General features: G+C 45.5%; 6 protein-coding genes across 7 annotated transcripts, besides 3 other annotated features; 2 read left to right on the plus strand and 4 right to left on the minus strand.

Moving 5' to 3' along the window:
- The first annotated feature begins 76 nt into the window (after positions 1–76).
- Positions 77–103: a microsatellite.
- Positions 104–3473: 3370 nt separating this feature from the next.
- TSTA_038950 (nucleolar GTP-binding protein (Nog1), putative) lies at positions 3474–5758 on the minus strand (the record flags this gene model as incomplete). Its single annotated transcript, XM_002481079.1, has 4 exons — positions 3474–5351; positions 5418–5519; positions 5572–5680; positions 5738–5758. The coding sequence occupies 4 exons, from the start codon at positions 5756–5758 to the stop codon at positions 3616–3618; spliced, it is 1968 nt and encodes a 655-aa protein (XP_002481124.1). The 3' UTR covers positions 3474–3615.
- A 394-nt stretch (positions 5759–6152) lies between these two features.
- TSTA_038960 (GNAT family acetyltransferase, putative) lies at positions 6153–7828 on the minus strand. Of its 2 annotated transcripts, none has more exons than XM_002481081.1 (4): positions 7607–7828; positions 7072–7541; positions 6555–7016; positions 6153–6502 (listed from the first exon to the last, which is right to left on the minus strand). In XM_002481081.1, exons 2-4 carry the CDS (start codon positions 7456–7458, stop codon positions 6467–6469), a joined length of 885 nt encoding a protein of 294 aa, XP_002481126.1. In that variant the 5' UTR covers positions 7459–7541; positions 7607–7828; the 3' UTR covers positions 6153–6466. The 2 variants fall into 2 exon arrangements, with proteins under 2 accessions (XP_002481126.1, XP_002481125.1); XM_002481080.1 differs by having other exon boundaries at positions 7603–7828.
- Positions 7829–8693: 865 nt separating this feature from the next.
- On the plus strand, positions 8694–10942 carry TSTA_038970 (DNA damage-inducible v-SNARE binding protein Ddi1, putative; the record flags this gene model as incomplete). The annotated part of the gene is made up of 3 exons (XM_002481082.1): positions 8694–8782; positions 9260–9909; positions 9964–10942. The coding sequence occupies 3 exons, from the start codon at positions 8694–8696 to the stop codon at positions 10647–10649; spliced, it is 1425 nt and encodes a 474-aa protein (XP_002481127.1). The 3' UTR covers positions 10650–10942.
- Positions 9570–9610: a microsatellite.
- Positions 9964–11479, minus strand: TSTA_038980 (integral membrane protein, putative). Its single transcript, XM_002481083.1, has 3 exons — positions 11121–11479; positions 10893–11024; positions 9964–10814 (listed from the first exon to the last, which is right to left on the minus strand). The coding sequence occupies exons 1-3, from the start codon at positions 11410–11412 to the stop codon at positions 10726–10728; spliced, it is 513 nt and encodes a 170-aa protein (XP_002481128.1). The 5' UTR covers positions 11413–11479; the 3' UTR covers positions 9964–10725.
- Positions 9969–10376: a mobile genetic element.
- Positions 11480–12727: 1248 nt separating the features above from the next.
- TSTA_038990 (sugar transporter, putative) lies at positions 12728–14389 on the minus strand (the record flags this gene model as incomplete). Its single annotated transcript, XM_002481084.1, has 2 exons — positions 12728–14093; positions 14154–14389. The coding sequence occupies 2 exons, from the start codon at positions 14387–14389 to the stop codon at positions 12728–12730; spliced, it is 1602 nt and encodes a 533-aa protein (XP_002481129.1).
- Positions 14390–15578: 1189 nt separating this feature from the next.
- On the plus strand, positions 15579–17528 carry TSTA_039000 (uncharacterized protein; the record flags this gene model as incomplete). The annotated part of the gene is made up of 6 exons (XM_002481085.1): positions 15579–15669; positions 15728–15914; positions 15971–16085; positions 16141–16389; positions 16448–16696; positions 16761–17528. 6 exons carry the CDS (start codon positions 15579–15581, stop codon positions 17526–17528), a joined length of 1659 nt encoding a protein of 552 aa, XP_002481130.1.
- Positions 17529–18303: the final 775 nt, after the last annotated feature.

An 18303-nucleotide genomic window follows, 5' to 3' on the forward strand; every position in this document is an offset into this window, starting at 1 on the left:
CGATTTACGGGGGTTGTGCACATCACCTCTTGAGATGGATGAGCGCAATCTTCTGTGTATTGCTCTATCTAACAGATGTGTGTGTGTGTGTGTGTGTGTGTGTTGGGAAGAGGAATAATCTCGCTAGCGAGCGAGATTATATGTTGGGAATATCACCTCACATCACATATCACCTTTGCCAGCTATTTACATCCATACTAGATCATCTAGTATGCGCGCAGCTTTTTGGTCTAGTTGGTCAAAAGCCCAACATTATATCCAAATCCCAATGGCGCTAAAATACATGCGGTAGGTAGGCGGCATTGGAGACTACAGGTGAAGGAACCATCCTGTCAACATCACCTCCTCAAGCATTATTGCCGTTTCAACCTATAAAAGGACATTCCATATTCCTGACAATGTCGAGACGTACCTTTGTCATGGTGGGATCTACGCCTTTGTCCAAAAATGCTCGTGGTCAGCACATTTTGCTGCGATTGGGCTGGAACAGCTATACTTGGTGGTGATGAAAATCGCCACCAGTTGTCTCCTTCTAGCGATACCATGTGAAAAAGACCTGATGTTGATGTCTCCGGGCTCCGATGGACTATTCACCTTTGCCTGGTTACGGAGACATCTTTCTTCCTCCCATGGCGCGACACGCTGACGTCTGAAGATACTTCTCAACGTTCTCTTGCTGGACATTGGAGAGAAAGGACAGGAAGAATTGATAATGCCTCGCCGTTGTCTGCGAGAAGAGGTTGTAGAATTCCCGCTTGAAACTTTGGCAAGGTATCTAGAACGGATTAGCAAGATCACGCATATCATGCCATGATTGAGTGGAACCTCTGTACCAGGTGGGCAATCGCCGCCCTATTCCAAGTGTGATTCGATAACGCAGCACCATCAAAAGGCTACGAGAACAAGTTCAACAAGGACCTGAAGAGATTGCTCATCAGCCGTTTCAGGTGCGGTTCGATAGCACAGCCACATCAAAAGACTGCGAGAGTAAGTTCGATAAGGACTTGAAGAGGATGAGTCTACTTGCAGTATTGCTGGCACCCTTTCAATCGCTGTTTGATCTCCGAATCAGCACTCAGAGTCCCTCGAAAGCTTCGAGGATTCAGAGACATAACCCTAACCCTATGCTATATACACTGCTGGTGGTTGCAAATATCGTACCAGAGCTGAGGTAATCTGGTTCAACGCTCTCGCTCTGCAGCAGTAGATTGTGTAACTAGCTGGTCTTCATCTAGTTCGTCATCTATATCCTCCTCTAGGTCATTATCGATTTTAGATGACTCAATAGTAATTTCTGTCCGCTTAGACGCGTCCTCTCAATCACCAGTGGTCCAGGCATCAACTAAAACGATGATTTCACCTTCTTGTTGATTTCAACATGCGTGTCCACCACGTTGTAGTAGAGTGGCTGGAAGAAGATACTTTGGAAGGCCATATATTACTGATCGTTATATATCGGATAGATTGACCCTAATACTAAGAGCCTCTGCAGCATATACAACTCTGATAGATGATTCTATTCCCGGTTTCCGTATTTCAGATATAATATAAGCCTCACCCACGTCGTGTATTCTAGGTATAAGTGGCTAGCATAGTGTATCATATTTTTTTCAGTATATTTGAATTGCTCATAGAGCTGAAGAAACTCCATCATGCAATCCAGCGCCAAAAATAGTTCTCTTAGAATCAAAAAAGATAACTGTCTTGCTAATCTCAAGTGGTTTGATATATGCCTGGGCTCTTTCAAGGAGACTAGGATCAAAGAGGAATTGTAATGCTGTAAATCTTGCGCGCTGCAGTTGGGGTATTATCCCAACACGATAAATTAACTCTGGTTGATCAATTGTCGTGTGAACGACAGTATTTGTTTTAACCCCCCCCCCCATGTTCCATTAACACTTTCAGTGTATGAGGATCAAGTGTTGCTGAGCAGGCAAACAAAGGAATATGAGGGCCTAATATAACACGCAGTTCTTGATGTCCATCAATAAACTAGTCTTGTTGGTATCTTTCTCTATAAATAGTGGATGGCCGCCTAGACGTGTTATGACTTTGGACTGCATAAGGTTAGTTTAGCCCTAGCCCTGACCCTAAATAATACTGTATCGTGCTAAAGTGCTCTAGTGTAATCATCCTATTAATCCTTGCAGGTTACAGCGGATAGTTGTGTACTTTGATTGGTTTGTCAATATCATGTGGAACAACGCATTCTTATGGGCTGCATTAAGATATTGCATATTTGGTCAGTGTATCCCTGTCGCAGTCGTTAAAGTTGCTAAAAATACGGAGAACAGTAATATAGCAAAATATGTGTGTGAGTAGATGCTTGTTTGTTATTCTCTTTAAATAGTATATGGCTTCCAGGGGTTTATTACAAATTGCTGTAATCCTGATTGTTAATGTTTGCTGCAAGCCAGAACATTCACATATCCTTCCCACCTGCTGCACAAACATAAGTTCTCTAATAAGAAATTTCTATCTCTACTGACACCATATTCGGCTCTTACGCAAAAGGGACACAAACAGAACGTAGCGATATCGATTTCGTGATAGATTTCGGAGACACAAAACTCACACTATCCGACCTGTCCAAGATAGGAGAGGTGAAGGAAAGACTCGAAAGCGCATTAAACAAGGAGGTTGATTTAGTGGTTTCTCCGTCGAATGAATTTTATGAAAAAATAAAGAATCACATGATAAGGTTCGTATAGCAATGGACGTTGAGAAGTTGAAAAAGGAGAAGGTCATATTAGGGGAGTTGGAGACTTTCGGCACTAGATCTCTGGGAGGACGTTGAAAAAGCAAACCGAAAAGGCGGCGTCGGATCTATCGACAGGAAGGATGAGCACGCGACCGATATGCGACTGCATCAACAGAATTGGAGACGGGGTAAAGAGATTGAGAGTGGACCGGCATTAGAGTCATAACGGCTCACAAGTACGAAAAGCTCGATCTCTTAAAATTGTGGCCTCTTCTCCCCGATGCAAGTAAGGAATTTATAAATGGGACAGAAGATCTGCTGTCCAAGGCCACAAATGCGGATAGGCCGTGAATTCTGAAACTGAGTGTCGGTTCAGTTTCAAGAGGCTGGCCCATCGGTATGTTCGTTTCTACATGACCGGACACCATCCTGCGGTATTCATCCTAGTCTTGATTGTGTGTGTCCTTGGGAACGAACGAATGAATGAATGATATTTATTACTGGGTAGTCACATCTAAGCTGGTACTTGGTACGACCATAACAGTCCTCGAAGAGTCCCAGATAGAAGTATTCTTATACTTATTGACAAGCATAGGACAAACCAAAGAACTGTACACGACGCGATGACCAGTCATAAGAACTTCTGTTTATAGCCGCCGAATTAGGGCTTCGCGGTAGGGTTAGGGCTTTATGCCAAAAAGGCTGGCTCAGGCTACGGTTCTACAGGAAGGTCTACGAGGTCATGTATATATGAGTTCACCCAACCTCGGCGCAGAAACAAAGAAACGCAGTTCATATCTACCTTGTCTCGACAATCATGATATTTTCGAACAAACAAGCCCATGACACAACCGATAGAAACGCCATCCATTACTTAATAAAAAGAGAACCATTTTGATATAAGACCAGACAAATTAACGACGTTGAGTCTTCCCCATCCCCCTCTTACCAGAGTACAAATGCTTCGCTAATGCCACAGTCTGGTGACGATCGGCCTCACCCTGACGCGCCATACGATTCATCTTCTTCTGTCCCAATTTCGCTAAGCGTTCGGCCTTGCTGCGTGATGTTGTATCTGTAACGCCGTCTGTTAATCTGTTTGTGGCTGCTTGACTGCGAGCACGGCTCTTGGCCCGTGCGATGGCATCGCGTGGGTTTGACGTGGAATCGACGTCCATTGCGTCGGCGTCATCGTCACGAGTCAATGTACGGCCTCGAGAAGGTTGTTGTTGACTCTGTGCGCGCACCACGGCATCATAAGTATCATAACCAGCATTATCGAGTGCTTTCTCCATCTCGGAAAGTCTCTTTGCTTTGGCACTGCGTGGTATCGCGGCTCTGTTCTTGAGCGATTTTCTCAACCGGGCTTCGTTCTTCATTAATGCTCGCTTCTCACGAATTAGATCTGCTTTCATGCGAATTTCGGCGTCTTCGGCGTCTTCGACACTGTCGTCTGATTCGTAGAATCCGTCTGCTTCGAGTTTCTCTTCTTCGGCTTCGAGAGCAGCCAATTTGGCTTCAATGTCAGGATCAACGTAGTCATAAATATTCTTGCCGTTCCAGATTTCGGGGATCTTGTCGTATTTCCATTCGTCGTTTGCAAGGGTGTAGTTCTTTTGCAGATCGACACTGTATACACCAGCACCGCCGTTTTCTTCTTCGATATCACGTTCCAATTTTCGGCGGTTGGGGTCTTCCTTGTCGTATTTTTTGAGGTTCTTGGCGGCATCTGGAATGAAAGTCTCGCGGACACCGCCAATGGGCTGTGCGACGTGAATTCGTGAAAGAACTTCGCCGAGACGTCCGCTTGGGTTTCCACTGCTGTTTGTGCCCGCCTTGAGTTTTTGAGCAACTCTCTCTGCAATAAGTTTGTCGCAGGCGGCGTTCTTGACGTTGGTCACACCCTCGGTAGTGGTGCAAGAAAGCTGAAGCATTTCCACATTTCCTTGCTTCAAAACGCTTTCCAAAAGCTCCTTAGTCTCAACGTCCAAGTCTTCGGGACGCTTGACATCAATCTTGTTGATCACGACAAAGACAAGCTTGTTCGCAAACAGCGGCTTGATGCTGTTGAACAATTTGACCTGATCGACCACAGAGTAACCGCACTGCTCGGACAGATCCATGAAATACAAAATAGCAGACCGCAAATGCGCAATAGCCGTAATAGACTGCATCTCAATAGTATTCATCTCTTCGAGAGGATGGTCCAAAATTCCAGGAGTATCGATCGCCTGGAATCGCAAGTATTTATAATCGAAGTGTCCGACGAACAAACTCTTGGTGGTAAACGCATATGGCTGCACATCAACATCGGCGCGGGTGATGCTACGCAAGAAGCTGGATTTGCCGACATTCGGATATCCGCAAATCAAAAGTGTGCGGGTATTGGGATCGATAGACGGCAGACGACCCAAATGCTGTCGGACCTGCTCGAGATACAACAAGGGGTCTTTGAGACGTCTGCAAATAGTGGCCATGCGACCGAGAGCCGCACGCTTAAGCTGCTTGCACTGGAAAAGTGACTGTGCATATTTGATGAGTCGGACGTAATCGCGAGCGACGGTTTCTACAAGATGCTTGGCGGTAGAAATTTGACCGAGGGCAATTCTGAAATGGTCCGCATCGTATAATGTGTTCATCAAGTCCTTGTCTGTGCAATAAAATGATTAGGAAGCTGATCGTGAAATAATCAACATATACAAGGAGGAATACGTACGAAAAGGGTGAATATCCTGCAAACGAGGAAAGCCATCGAGGATAGCCTGGAATTTTTCACAAAAAGTCTCCGATGTGAATTTGACCTTTCTAGTATAAAACGCTTTTTGATGTCAGTTATTGTCCCCAAGCATATTCCGATCGACAGAAAATACCTCGAATACGACTAATCTGGAACCCAGCACGAATAACGGTCGGAAGTCGTCTTTGTGTGCGACTGAGGACGATATCGAGAAATTCCTGGCTGGTTGGCACAGGAGCGATCTATCGATTACATTAGAATGTGAAACAAAATTTCGTATTAGAGACAATTTGACATACCTCCTTCCACGTAGTCTTCATGATGGGCAACGGACAAGCGTCTAATAAAACAATCCGTCCAAGCCTGTTGTTGCTAGAGTAAGAGGAGAAAAAAAAATATTTGTATCAAAATTCTAATCGATTGGGTTCGGAAAGCGGGACACATGCTGCCGCCAAGGGAAGGTTTTCGCGAGGCGGTGAAGGCTGTTGTGTGCGGCAGTTGGAGCTGATTTATATCGGAAATTTTGACTAGACGAGATGTCTGTAGGCTTTGATTTGATTAAATAGTGAATAGTAGATTGATTATTCAAGTAGATACCTAGGTACAGAAGTGACTATGAAGTGCCGGTGAATAGGTGGAGACATAAACATGTTTCAACTGTATGTGGTGTGGGAGGAGGAACTTCAGGTCTACGAAAAGCCTCATTTTTATTGAGACGAGTTATATAAATAAATAGATCATTCATAACCTTAGAGCAACCTAAGATAGCCTATTGTACAAATCTGTCACCCCAATCGTGCATGTATGAGCGCCAACCCCAGATCCCCTTACCATCCATGCCATCTGCCACACCCATTGCATCAGACCCAAAACAAGCGAATAGACCAAATCAGACACGTAACGCCTCACCCCCTTTTTTTCCCCCAAACTGAAGACCAGAAATATAAGACGAGATGTTTGAGCAATCATGAGTGCACAAAAAGTCACACCTGACACTGAAGTTATCCCAGACGCCGAGAAGTTATGGCTCACTCGGAAGCCTGATCTTTCGGGAATTCGAGGACCTAGGCAAAATCAGTCAGCGATGTGCTACCAGAAGGAGAAAAGAAGACTCACCATATCGAACCAGCCACCACCACCAAATGTGCAAGCACTCGGACCCAAATTCACAAATCCAAGAGCTTCATAAAACGGCACCATATGGTCATGCGCAAGCAGCGCAATCCGATCTGCAATCGCCGCTTCCTTGATGCGCTGAATATACGACTTCATCAACGTGGACCCAACCCGTTTGTGCTGATGCTCCTCCTTGACAGCAAGCGAGTGCAATGCTACCGTGCCGCCTTGATCTTCATGTCCGACGTAGTTCTTCTCTTCGGCGTCTGGGAGACTCCGCTTCCTGGTCTGCCAATTCTCGGGAATAGCCATCGATTCCTCTGTGACTCGTGGCGCTGACGTACGGGTAGCAATAATGTGTGCGATCAGTTCGGGCCGGGGTTTGGGTTGATCTCGATCGAGAATTGGCAATGAGAATATCCCTAGACTCAGCTCGGGGCATTTTGTGAGACGATACACAAACTGGACGTGTCACAGGTTAGTACCACTTCTGACTTCCGGGATGTTACAAACCCACCTTCTCTCGTGAAGCACGTTCGTGTTCAGGGAATGCTTCTTCCACCGTCACGCAGTCTTCCACATTACCAACTGTCAAAACGCTAGTGAAAGGATAGAGTTCGTCCAAGGGTGTGCGCTGCTTTCCTCGCGATGGTCGTCGAAAAAGATAGGAATAGTCGTGAGCATCATTATGATCAACGGCAACGAAATCTTCAGCCACATCCTCGTCCTCCTCATCGTCATCGTCGTCACGCGGGTTGAATGACAAATAACCGCCCGGCCCGGGAATGATGCCGGCGCTGTTGAAGATTCGACTTAATTCGCTGGCAGTAGAAGCGCTCATGATATTCTCATCGGACTCGGCCAACCCGCTCTCAGCAGGCGGTGATGCCATGTTTTCCGCCATTACGCTGTTGATTGGTGTGAATGGCTGAGGTAGGGTAAGATTGCAAGGGACTGATCCGGTCCGAATTTTCACAGACTTGTGATCTGGGGAATCGCAATTTTAATTAGCAATCTAACCAGAAATCCTGGACAAGAGTATTCATACGAACCGAATATGCGTATAATTCAACAAGGTGGGTGTCTCCAGGCGAACCGAAGTCAAATCCTGAAGATACACAATCTGAGCTTGGACCCCGCTGTACGTACCGATACAACAGGTGAAAAAAGAGTGAAGGTTACAGACGAAAGCTATCTGTTATACGCCTGCAACATATGAGCGGAGATGTTCGATTGAGAAAATTGAAGCTCAGCTGATCTGATATGCCAAATGCAGACCAGATCTGAACGAGGAATTCGTCGAGAAGAGAAAGATCTGGTGACCGGGACGTAATATTACGGTACTGTCCATTATAAGACACTCATAACGCCAGTATCTTTCGTAATTGGATACCCCGCGATAAGGCTGAGCCATAAATTACAGACGATCTTTTGATCTTTTCGACAGAAAAAAACAATGATTTTGACCATTACAGCATGCTGTGACACCATTTTACGCATGAATGCAAGACATCGGCTTGCATAAGCTCATTTCAGCCAAGTATTTGCCTGTTTCATCTCATCTACCGACTCTTTGAGTGGACGAACATTTCTAAAGCCGATACAGTAGAGCCTGGCTACAACGAAGGGAAGGCCTCTCCAGATTTATACTGATCTCAGCCTTGACTACTTTAATATGGAACTGAAGAGCACCCTAATGATCAATATGAGATAGATCATCATTTCGGGGTGCTCCTCGTCCCTGAATTCTAAGTATCTGACTTGGATCCTCAGAGGCCTTCTGTTCGTTATAGCCAGGTTCTGCATGATATACACAAAAGACAACCAGCGTGATTACTTGCATATTGCACGCTTTCCGAGTGGCTGCTTGATGTTCCCCATGCGAATCAGGCTGCATGCATGCAGCTCCTTTTGACTGGGTATGTAAAATCCAGCTGTCATAAGCCCTGTTGTTGAACTATTCTGTTTCATGTGTTTTGTATGATATCGGAGTGCTACGGAGCTCGGACTTGGACGCCATGTATCGTTTACTGAATCTGTAGAAACAAAGATCTAGACAATAATAAATCACTTCTCTAACTAGATAGAGTTGAGTATCAGTAATGGTAGAAGAGAATATAAAGACGATTGCGCCGCCAGATGCACCTCACCGTATCCGGAATTGTTCTCCACGCTATGCTTGAGCTCTCCAACATTCTCCTCACAATCCTCCTCACCACCATCTTCTGGTAGCCCCCGTCGTTAATGGCCCACCTGGAGACAACTTCCCTGCCAAAGCCCCAGACTTGTCAGTCATTCTCTTAGTACACGTTATTAAATATCCTCTTTGGACCTCTTGCTTCTAGCGTCGACGCTAGTGACGTGACCAGTTTTGAGTCGGCGAAGTTCGAGCTCTTTCTTCGCTGACTAACGATGCCCTTGCATTTATAACAACTCACCATCTTCTTTCTTGCCTGCTCGTTAATTACAGCTGGACTTTCTTTTCTTGCATTTATATTATTCGTGCTTGATTCAGCCAGCTTGTCATCAAAAAACCCCGCCGTCTTCGTCTTCGTCTTCCGTCGACCGCTCGACCGAACTCCGCAGTATCTACTTATCTCTCGACAAGGACGTGTGAACGAACAACGGGGTTTAAACATACCATCAAGATGTGAGCATATATCTTCTCTTTGAAAAGTACTTAGAAAAAATGTCTAATAGCTCAGGCGCATCGCCGTAAGCGTCATCAAACCCGACGAGTCGGACGCCGACATCATATCCCTTGACGTAGCGGGCGACATGACACTAGAAGTCCTCAAAGCCGTCATTGAAAGCGACTCAAACATACCCCCTTCCTCACAACGATTAGTCTACAACAACCAGCTACTCAACAATGATACTCAAACGCTAGAACAAGTGGGAATATCAGAAGGAGATATGCTCTTGGTTCATGTCGGGATGGGTCGTCCTCAGGCCGCTGGACGGAGTTTGGGTGGTGGTCCTTCTTCGTCGGCTGCAGGGAATTCACAAGCATTGCAGCGACAACAACAACAACAACAACAACAACAACAACAACAGCCCTTGTTTGATACCGAGACTCTCCGGTTAAACTTGCTAGGTGATCCGCGTGTTATGGAGACTGTGCGTCGACAGAACCCAGAGTTGGCAGCGGTTGCAGACGACCCTCGACGGTTTCAGGAAGTGCTACTTTCTCAAAAGCGAAGGGAGCAAGAGCTGGAACGTGAAAAGGAGGCCAAAATTGCAGCTCTTAATGCTGATCCATTTAATGTGGATGCTCAGCGAGAGATTGAGGAGATTATTCGACAGCAGGCTGTCACCGAGAATCTACATAATGCTATGGAACATCATCCAGAGTGTACATTTTCTTGCCTTGTCTATACTCTTTTGAGCTCCAGCTAACAATTCGCAGCATTTGGCCGAGTGACTATGCTTTACATTCCGGTTGAAGTCAATGGAAAACCCATCAAAGCTTTCGTCGATTCTGGTGCTCAGGTAACAATCATGTCGCCCGAGTGTGCAGCAGCTTGTAATATCATGCGCCTCGTCGACCAGCGATATGGAGGTATTGCAAAAGGAGTGGGAACAGCCAAGATCATTGGACGTGTACATTCGGCGCAATTAAAAATCGGTTCTATGTTTCTACCATGTTCTTTCACAGTCATGGAAGGAAAACACATTGATCTCCTCCTAGGTCTAGACATGCTGAAGCGCCATCAAGCATGTATTGACCTGAAACGAGGCGCACTAGTCATTCAAGACCAAGCAGTCCCCTTTCTAGGAGAAGCCGACATCCCCAAGGAATTCCAGGACGAATTCGAGGACGAACCACTCATTCGTGGAGCAGACGGTGCTGAAATCGGCGCGCGCTCCGGCGCCGTCACACTTCAAGCCGAGAAGCCACCCGCACAACAACAGCAAACTCGAACATTGGGCAGCGAGACATCAACCTCACAGCAGTCGGCGTCTTCACGCTGGTCAGCGAGCTCAATAAACAAGATTACGGAACTGGGATTTAGTCGTGAGCAGGCGATATCCGGTTTGGATGCTAGTAATGGCAATGTAGATCAGGCCATTGAATTCCTGCTTGGAGGTTGATTCTATGTTTTTTGTGTATTATTATGGACCATGATTTGGAAATTTATGAGATAGATCAGCGATATGACAATCATTTTCACTGCCCCTTGGCCTTGACCTGTTGCTGTCTCTGTAAGAGCAACGCCTCTTTTACCTTTCCATACATGACAACAAACAACAACGCGGCTACAGAAGTTAGCTTTCCATCCCACAGCAGAAAATTACAGATATTGAGCGACAGCGAAGGACGGAAAAGAAACTTACAAATAAGTAAATACGGTCCATAACACCCCGTCAGCCCCCATTTAATCGCCTCAGAGCGATCATCCCATTTCCAAATTTCCACAACGCAAAGCAAAGTCGTGAAAAAAGTCTCGACGGTCCAGGGAATAATCCCTAGAGGGACGAGAGGATCGTCTAACAATTCCCCGGATTAGTTCATCCCCTATTCTTTGCTAGGTCAGAGACAGATAAATAGGAAGAGGGACAAACCATTCCACAATCCCCTAACGACCCACAAACAAACTGGTAAATGGAACCCCAACTCGCACCAGGTAAAAACCACAAACCATCCCGGTTGCTCTACCAGGAATTTATCCTGATACTTCTGCAAATAAAAATCGCGTAGCAAACGGCCCGCGGTGAAAAATGGGATGTACGGGGATGTAGAGAGCCATTCGGGCCAGAGATCGAGACAGTCGACGAATGTGACGAAGAAGATGTGTAGGGAGAAGAAGATGAGGATTAGGAGATCTGGTTTGCGGGAGAGGATGGGGCGGGACATCTTTCTTCTTCTCTATTTCTTCTGAGTTAAGAATGTATGTGTATTTATGGATTGGAGTTTGGACGGTGAGGAAATGTTGTTGGGATGAAGTTATTCAAGATCGCTTTTTAAGAGGACGCGATGTTATTCTGCGCTAACTACATACGGACGAGCAACAAAAGCAAAGAAGTGCATCGATTTACGTACTTATATACGTAAAAAGTGGAAATACTTCACAAAGGCGAGTAATATTTCTATAACCTCAGCATATTCCAATCCAACACAAGCCACATATCAACTCATCAAACACACGTCAAAGACCCATCCTCATTCCTCTCAACCCGCTTAAACCCCCAATACCCCTGACAACATCTACACTCCTCCTTACAATTGACATAAACATCCGGACAATCTTCCCTCAAACTCCAGTACGGCAAAGATTCCCTAGCAGCCGTGCGACGAACTCTTTTGCACCAGCCACATGGTTGTCCGCAACATCCACCTCTCACCCGACACTTCAGAGCAAGGATAGGATCTTCGGGTTCATTGGCGAATAATGATTTCCAGTAATCCATCCCATCGGGCATATCGTCTAGTCTCTCGACTAGGCCATAGTTCCTGGACAGAGTAATCAAGTTCTTGCCGTAAGGACTTTAGCTTATCGTCGCTGTTGTCGTACTAGTCATCGATGGAGACCGTTTCCTCCTTTATATCCAGTGGTGCTTGTTGTTTCTGGATATGACCAATCTCGTCGATTAAGTAAGTTAGATTTTGTTGCTGAATAAGTCCTTGGAATTTCTCATCTTCCTCATTGAGCTCCTCCGTTTATTTTTTTCAGTTGTTTTTCACGTTCCCTCTTCCTCAATTGGTCCGCTTCATATGTTTTCTTCTTCCATAAGTAAACCTTCCACATGATCAAGACGGAGATAAACAGACAGATCCATGCTAGTAGAGACCGCACTATCTTGAGCTCTGCTCTTTTCTTCGGTTCCTAAATGCACTGAAGATATTCTGTGTTGGGAAGATGACTTGTAGCCTATTTCGTGCTGGATCAGGAAAGTGAGATGAAAACATACAAGCTGTTTACATTTGCTTCGCTCGGAAGACGCAGAGAGGAGGATAATGTAGTCGAGTATCTTAACAAATGAGACGGATCCAGTCAACTAGATAGTTATACTACCAGTTATATTTGATCCATGCCCTTGGGTCATACCGCTGCTTCGCTGCAAAAATAGGATTCCTTTACAGTATGGAGTTGCAGGAACACCTGGAAAACCTTGATTGCTCAGGGTCTTTATATAAACAGCAAAATTACCAAACTATTCACTACATCAAACTATCCATCGCTCGGCAGTGCCTTAGTCTCAACTGCTACATCGCGCTTCGGTTCCTGATGAAGCTTCTTCTCAGCCCCGGATACCGCCCCTTCAATCAGTCTATTCTCATACTCCTGTCCATCCATAATAACGGCAGTTTCTTCCAGACTGAGATTTCCCGTTTCCACAAAAAGAAAGTATACCACAACAAGTTCAAACAACAGCCAAACATCATAGGTAATGTAATACTTCCACTTGCTGTTTGTCACGCCAATTGGGTTCACATACTGATTGAAAATGTTGGCAAGGGCGACGAATAAATTGTACAGTACAAGACCCCGGGCACGCAAGTCAAAGGGCAGGATCTCAATACAATACGTTACCTGCAAGGGCGTCCATCCGACTGAATAGAAGAAGTTGAACAAGAAGATCATGGCCAAAACTCCCTTGGCGTAGCCATCACCTCCCGTCCCGTCCAGCGCTGTCTTCTTTTCATAGGTGGCCTCAAGACCTGTCCAGACGACATACACAGCGAGCGAACCAGCGGTGGAAATAAGGAAAAGAGTACGTCGACCGAACCTGTTCATCAAAGCGGCAAAAATGACACTCCAGATCAATGTCCACAGTGCAAGTAGTGCGTTGATAAGTGTCTGAGTGCTCTCGGCCTGGTAGCCGATTGAGTCAAGAATCAAAGTAAGATAATACGAAATGAGACCGTTGCCACTCCATTGCGAGAAGAATCCAACACACAAAATGATGAAAAACCGTTTGAGATTAGCCTTGGTTTGGAAGAATGTCAAATAAGATGTATTGCGTCTTGCCTCAGCCTCGAGGCGAAGAGCGGTACGAATCTCTTCCATTTCGAGAATGATAAGGGGATCCGACTCGTCGCCGTTGGCATGATATTTACAAATCAGCCGCCTTGCTTCCTCGTCACGTTCTTTGCTAATAAGCCATCGCGGTGACTCTTCAACCAAGAAGCAAAGCCCAATCTGAATTACGCTTGAGAGACCTTGTAGAAGCGATGGGATGCGCCAGGCCCAGGTACTCTCAATCCGAAAGGTACCGAACGTAATCCACGCGGCTGCCAAGGCGCCCAGGTTCCAGAGACTGTTGTAGACTGCTACCTGAGGCCCCTGCTGGCGAGGATATGCTAGCTCCAGAAGTAAAAGTGGTGCCGCGGTGATGTTGAGGACAAGACCCATGCCGATGATACCTCGCGCCGCGATAAACATTCCGACATTCTGTGCTGCAGCCTGGAGCGCGACTCCTATCAAGAGGATAAAAGCGCTGACAAAAAGCACTGGGCGACGGCCAAACCTGTCGCAGCTGAAGGCGCAGATTGGCATGGTAACGAGCTGACCGACATTTTGTATTGCGTTCAAACTGTAGTAAAATAGTCTAAGCCGCCGCGATTTTGCAATATATATGGAATGTTATGCTTACAGGCCAAGCTCAGAGGCTCCAGGGTTGTTGAATGAATCCTGCCAGGTGGTGAGGGATTGAAGCCCATTCATCATAGAGCCATCATAACCCGTAGCATAACTTGATATCTGAAAAATAAGGAGCATCAAGTTCAATTTAACAATACCAGCATTTGAAAGCCATGAGAAAGTGGCACCTTTGTTCTTCAAGGCACCGACTATCAAGGGCGACTCTGTATTTGGCGCGGAGGCACCCATTGTGTGCAGTACCTAGCCAGGAGACGAACAATGAAAATAAAAAATGTTATCCGTTTACAGGCACCGGACAAGCAATTATTAAAGTACAATTATACTAGTAGAGACAGTATCGAAGGGCGACGTCTATCAAACCCCCGCAAAACGTGGCGTGGTGTTCCCATCAAGGTTCTGGAGATAGCAAACCCCCCTTATCAAAAACTGATTGGAGTTTATCACGCATGTTTCAAAGGATTGCCGTTGAATGTGAGGGGAAATTACCGAACTTTGCCGGCTAGTCAAGATAGGAATGGTAGCAGAATAGTGCATGATGCTAGTAGAAGATAGACACGGCCTAGGTAAGTATGGTTGAGGAATCTTATGAAGTAAAGCTACTCTGGGACCCTCGCGAGTCGCATTCTTCTTCATACGGCTAGGAGCGTTTGTATCACTATATTTTACTCTCTATGAAGCGAAATACTTTTAATTCTCCGTGCTTGAGCAGCATTGGCTTTGTCTCAAGAGTTTACTCTTGCCCTTGTTAGGGTTTCCGTCAAAACATGCACAGATCTTGCCACTCAAATGGTAATTAGAATAGAACCTGGCTATAACGAAAGGACGCCTATCCGTATATACCCTGATATCAGCTTGAATTACTTTGATTTCGAAAGTGAAGATCACACACATTCTCAGTTCTAAGATAGCCTTGATCGAAGTCATTCCTCCCGAGATACATGTATCAACTTGGCCCCTAAAAGGCTTTCTGTTCGTTATAGACCGGTTAGGGTTACTGGTAAGTAGAAATCAGGCCCGCCGCAGAGAGTATCAGCACATATCTGACAAAGCAATTTCTCGAAGCGGGGTTTCCATGTCTGGCCGGGCTCAGGATGATAATGTGGTCCAAGTTACCAACGTTATCACAGAATTGACGCAAAAAGTTTCATGTTAAGTTTATTTGGGTGGACTTCGGTAAATCTGGGGATTCATAAGTTTCCAAGGTTATCACCGGATTTATTGACCGGCTAAGATGGAGTCGATACTCCGTAGAATGAGCTACCAAATTAGCCTCAACAGTTGGATCACTTTTGAGTTACAAAATGAAACTATCACTCCATGACTTTCTCATAATTGAAGTTCGTAATTGACGAAACTTGATCCAGCTGGTTCACCACTACTAAGTGATTCTGACTGAGGTGGTAATCTTCTTGTGAAAATGAGATCGAAAGGTGTCTTGGGCTTTGCAGCCAGTGCTATCCTGGCGACAGTTGTTTCAGGAGCTCAAATTACTAAGAGCTTGTCTCCAAGTAAGGCAAATATTGGAAATTTTTTATATCAGTGTTGACTAATGAATTCATGAAACAGACGCGCAGGATCTCTTTGACTGGTCCATTTACGTCAATGACCTGCGCTGGGATGACTCCTACAAGTATATCTGGTATTCCGACAATGGCCCTTGGTCAACTCGCTTCACGGCCTGGTACGTTGCCGGTCTGCTGTATCGAAACAAGGGAAACGATCTATCCAATGCCAAAGCAGCCATTGAGAATATGTAAGCTTGATACCCTTCATTTTGATTTCTGTTTGAAGCTGATCCACTATTTCTAGCCTCTCATGCCAAATGAGTGACGACTACGAGTCAGCTTGGTATGGTACATTTAAGCTCTCACCTGACGAGCCATATCCTACCCCGGACTCGGATTTATATCCTCCAAGTATCTATGTAAGTGTCTGATGTACCGAGTCTTGGAGCATATCAACTGATATCGAGACCTCAGAATACATACGATCCTAACTGGAGAGAATTCATCGGAACGCAACTCGTGCAGATTGTCGAGGAGTTTTCTGATATGCTAGGATCCAGCCTTGTGTCTCGCATTGAAGACAGCTTGGAGATTGCAGCTGTTGGATCTATGCGTCGCAATGGTTCGTTTCCGGAAGGGGACAACCTGACCCCAGCGTACTCTAATCCAGCTCTTATGCGTGCTTGGTACGTCTCTTGGATTGGTGAACGTCGCCAAAACGAGGTATGAAAATGCTGTGGTTTTGTTTTCTTGATGACTAGAACTCACATGTTATTCTCAGACCTTTATCAATTATGCCAATGAGCAGGGAAATACCATCCTAGAGCTCTTCAAATCCACCGGTTCTAACGTGCTATCTGAGTATAATGCACCCACCTACTACGGGATGGATATTTGGGCCCTTGCAGGGGCCATCAAATACGGCCCAAAAAATGCCACAATGACTCAGAACGCCAAAGTAATCTTGACAGATCTGTGGGAAGATATCGCGAACCACTACAGCCCTTACCTTGCCCGACTAGCGGGACCGGTGTGACCTACCCTTAACTCGCAAATTAGTTCGTTCCGTCTGCTAACGAGGCTCTATATAACAGTACGATCGTGCTTATACTCGTGATGTGGTCACAAACTCGGCTGTTATCGACTACTTCTGGTGGGGATTGTATGGTTACGGAAACGGACCCCAATCCAACAAGCTCGAAACAGACTTGCTATACGATGTTACCCAGGGTGCTGCCCTAGCCCTTGTTGTCGACATTGTTGCAGACCACATCTCGCACGAGAATGCCACATGGCTTTCGTCTCGCAAGGAGTGGAAGGGAGAGCGCATGCTAACAAAACGTGCCCCTGATGCCCTCGGTGCTGATGCAGAGGTTCGAATCGTGACCTCATGGATCAGCTCTCCTCTTATGATTGGCGCCGAACAGGTAAACGAAACTGTCAATCGTGGACAGCAATATGTTCCAGCGATTGTCCAGTGGGCTGGCGACAAGGATCATACTCCATATCCATATATGACCTTTTTCAGTCTCTACCCTACAGCATCGAGTATAAATGCCATTGCCGGGCCCAACATCCTCGAAATCTCGTACCTAAATACCACTCAAGATGGCACTGACATATTCACATTCGCACTTGCGCAGTTGCCACCTAGTTGGACGCTCATCAAGAAGAAGGTTGTCAATGGTCTCGAAGATGTGCCTTGCCTCGATGTGAACATCACCGCAGATGGATTGATAAAACAGCCAGTCGTCTACGGGGCTACTGTCGAAGATAACCGAGTGTATAATGTTTCCTATGTTGTGCCTTCTAACTTCACAGGAACGCCGAAGATATCCTTCAAGTTCAAGTACTCCTGTTGAGTGGAAGTTTGTCAATTGTCGCAGTTTTCGGAATCATCGTGTAATACTTGATGTGTAGCTTTTCGAGTGATATGTGAATTTCTAGTTGCTGAGACCATTTCAACTTTACCGTCGAATTACTACTTGTATGAACCAGAGATCCTAGAAAATACCTTGTTACATGTTACACTTTGCTTGACTTCCCGTATGGAGGACATTTCCTACCTTTCAAGTTTTTAAGATAGAATTCCTAATGTTTCTGTGCGAATGTGGAGCTAATACCGCATACCTACGCTATATGGAGAGGTACACATAGGAAGACGTAGGCCTCCCTCCTAATGACCAACATATTTCCTGAGATTGTCTCAACAGCTGGGGGTCAGTTTCATGGCCCACTATGCTTAAAACTAAATCCAGAAGTAGCTTGAACCTTGGAAAAGGTACTTTGATATTGTTTGGGGTGTTTAGGGTTTTAGTATCGGTCAAAACCGGCAAAGACCGGCTAACTTATCAGCGGGGATAGCATCACATGAACTGGGATGGTAAATTAATTCAATCTATTGTAAAGAGATACATCCCTGGCTATTGAGGGGAGTGATATGTTCTCTCTTCCACGTACTGGTAATTGATTGACCAGAAGTAGTTTACTGTCGGTGTGTACACAATTGCAAGCTCTTTGGATTCGTTTTCATCCCATCTGTGGTTACCACTACAGGGGCTCCATGAACATTGAATGGTACCTTAAATTTTTAATTCACTTCCAGTCATTACTTTGTTTTACAAGTTTTCTAGTCTC

This window comes from Talaromyces stipitatus, genomic scaffold (genome assembly GCF_000003125.1).
Source record: "Talaromyces stipitatus ATCC 10500 scf_1105507295541 genomic scaffold, whole genome shotgun sequence".
Lineage (NCBI taxonomy): Eukaryota > Fungi > Ascomycota > Eurotiomycetes > Eurotiales > Trichocomaceae > Talaromyces > Talaromyces stipitatus.

Bases quoted from the DNA above. Each gene is read 5' to 3' on its own strand.
- TSTA_038960 (XM_002481081.1), bottom strand. From the start codon at position 7,458: ATGGCGGAAAACATGGCATCACCGCCTGCTGAGAGCGGGTTGGCCGAG. The intron at 7,017-7,071 runs GTGGGTTTGTAA...TGACACGTCCAG, and splicing joins AACGTGCTTCACGAGAGAAG to TTTGTGTATCGTCTCACAAA. The intron at 6,503-6,554 runs GTGAGTCTTCTT...GATTTTGCCTAG, and splicing joins GTGGTGGCTGGTTCGATATG to GTCCTCGAATTCCCGAAAGA.
- TSTA_038980 (XM_002481083.1), bottom strand. From the start codon at position 11,412: ATGTCCCGCCCCATCCTCTCCCGCAAACCAGATCTCCTAATCCTCATC. The intron at 11,025-11,120 runs GTTTGTCCCTCT...TCGTCCCTCTAG, and splicing joins CGTTAGGGGATTGTGGAATG to GGATTATTCCCTGGACCGTC. The intron at 10,815-10,892 runs GTAAGTTTCTTT...TAACTTCTGTAG, and splicing joins TGGACCGTATTTACTTATTT to CCGCGTTGTTGTTTGTTGTC.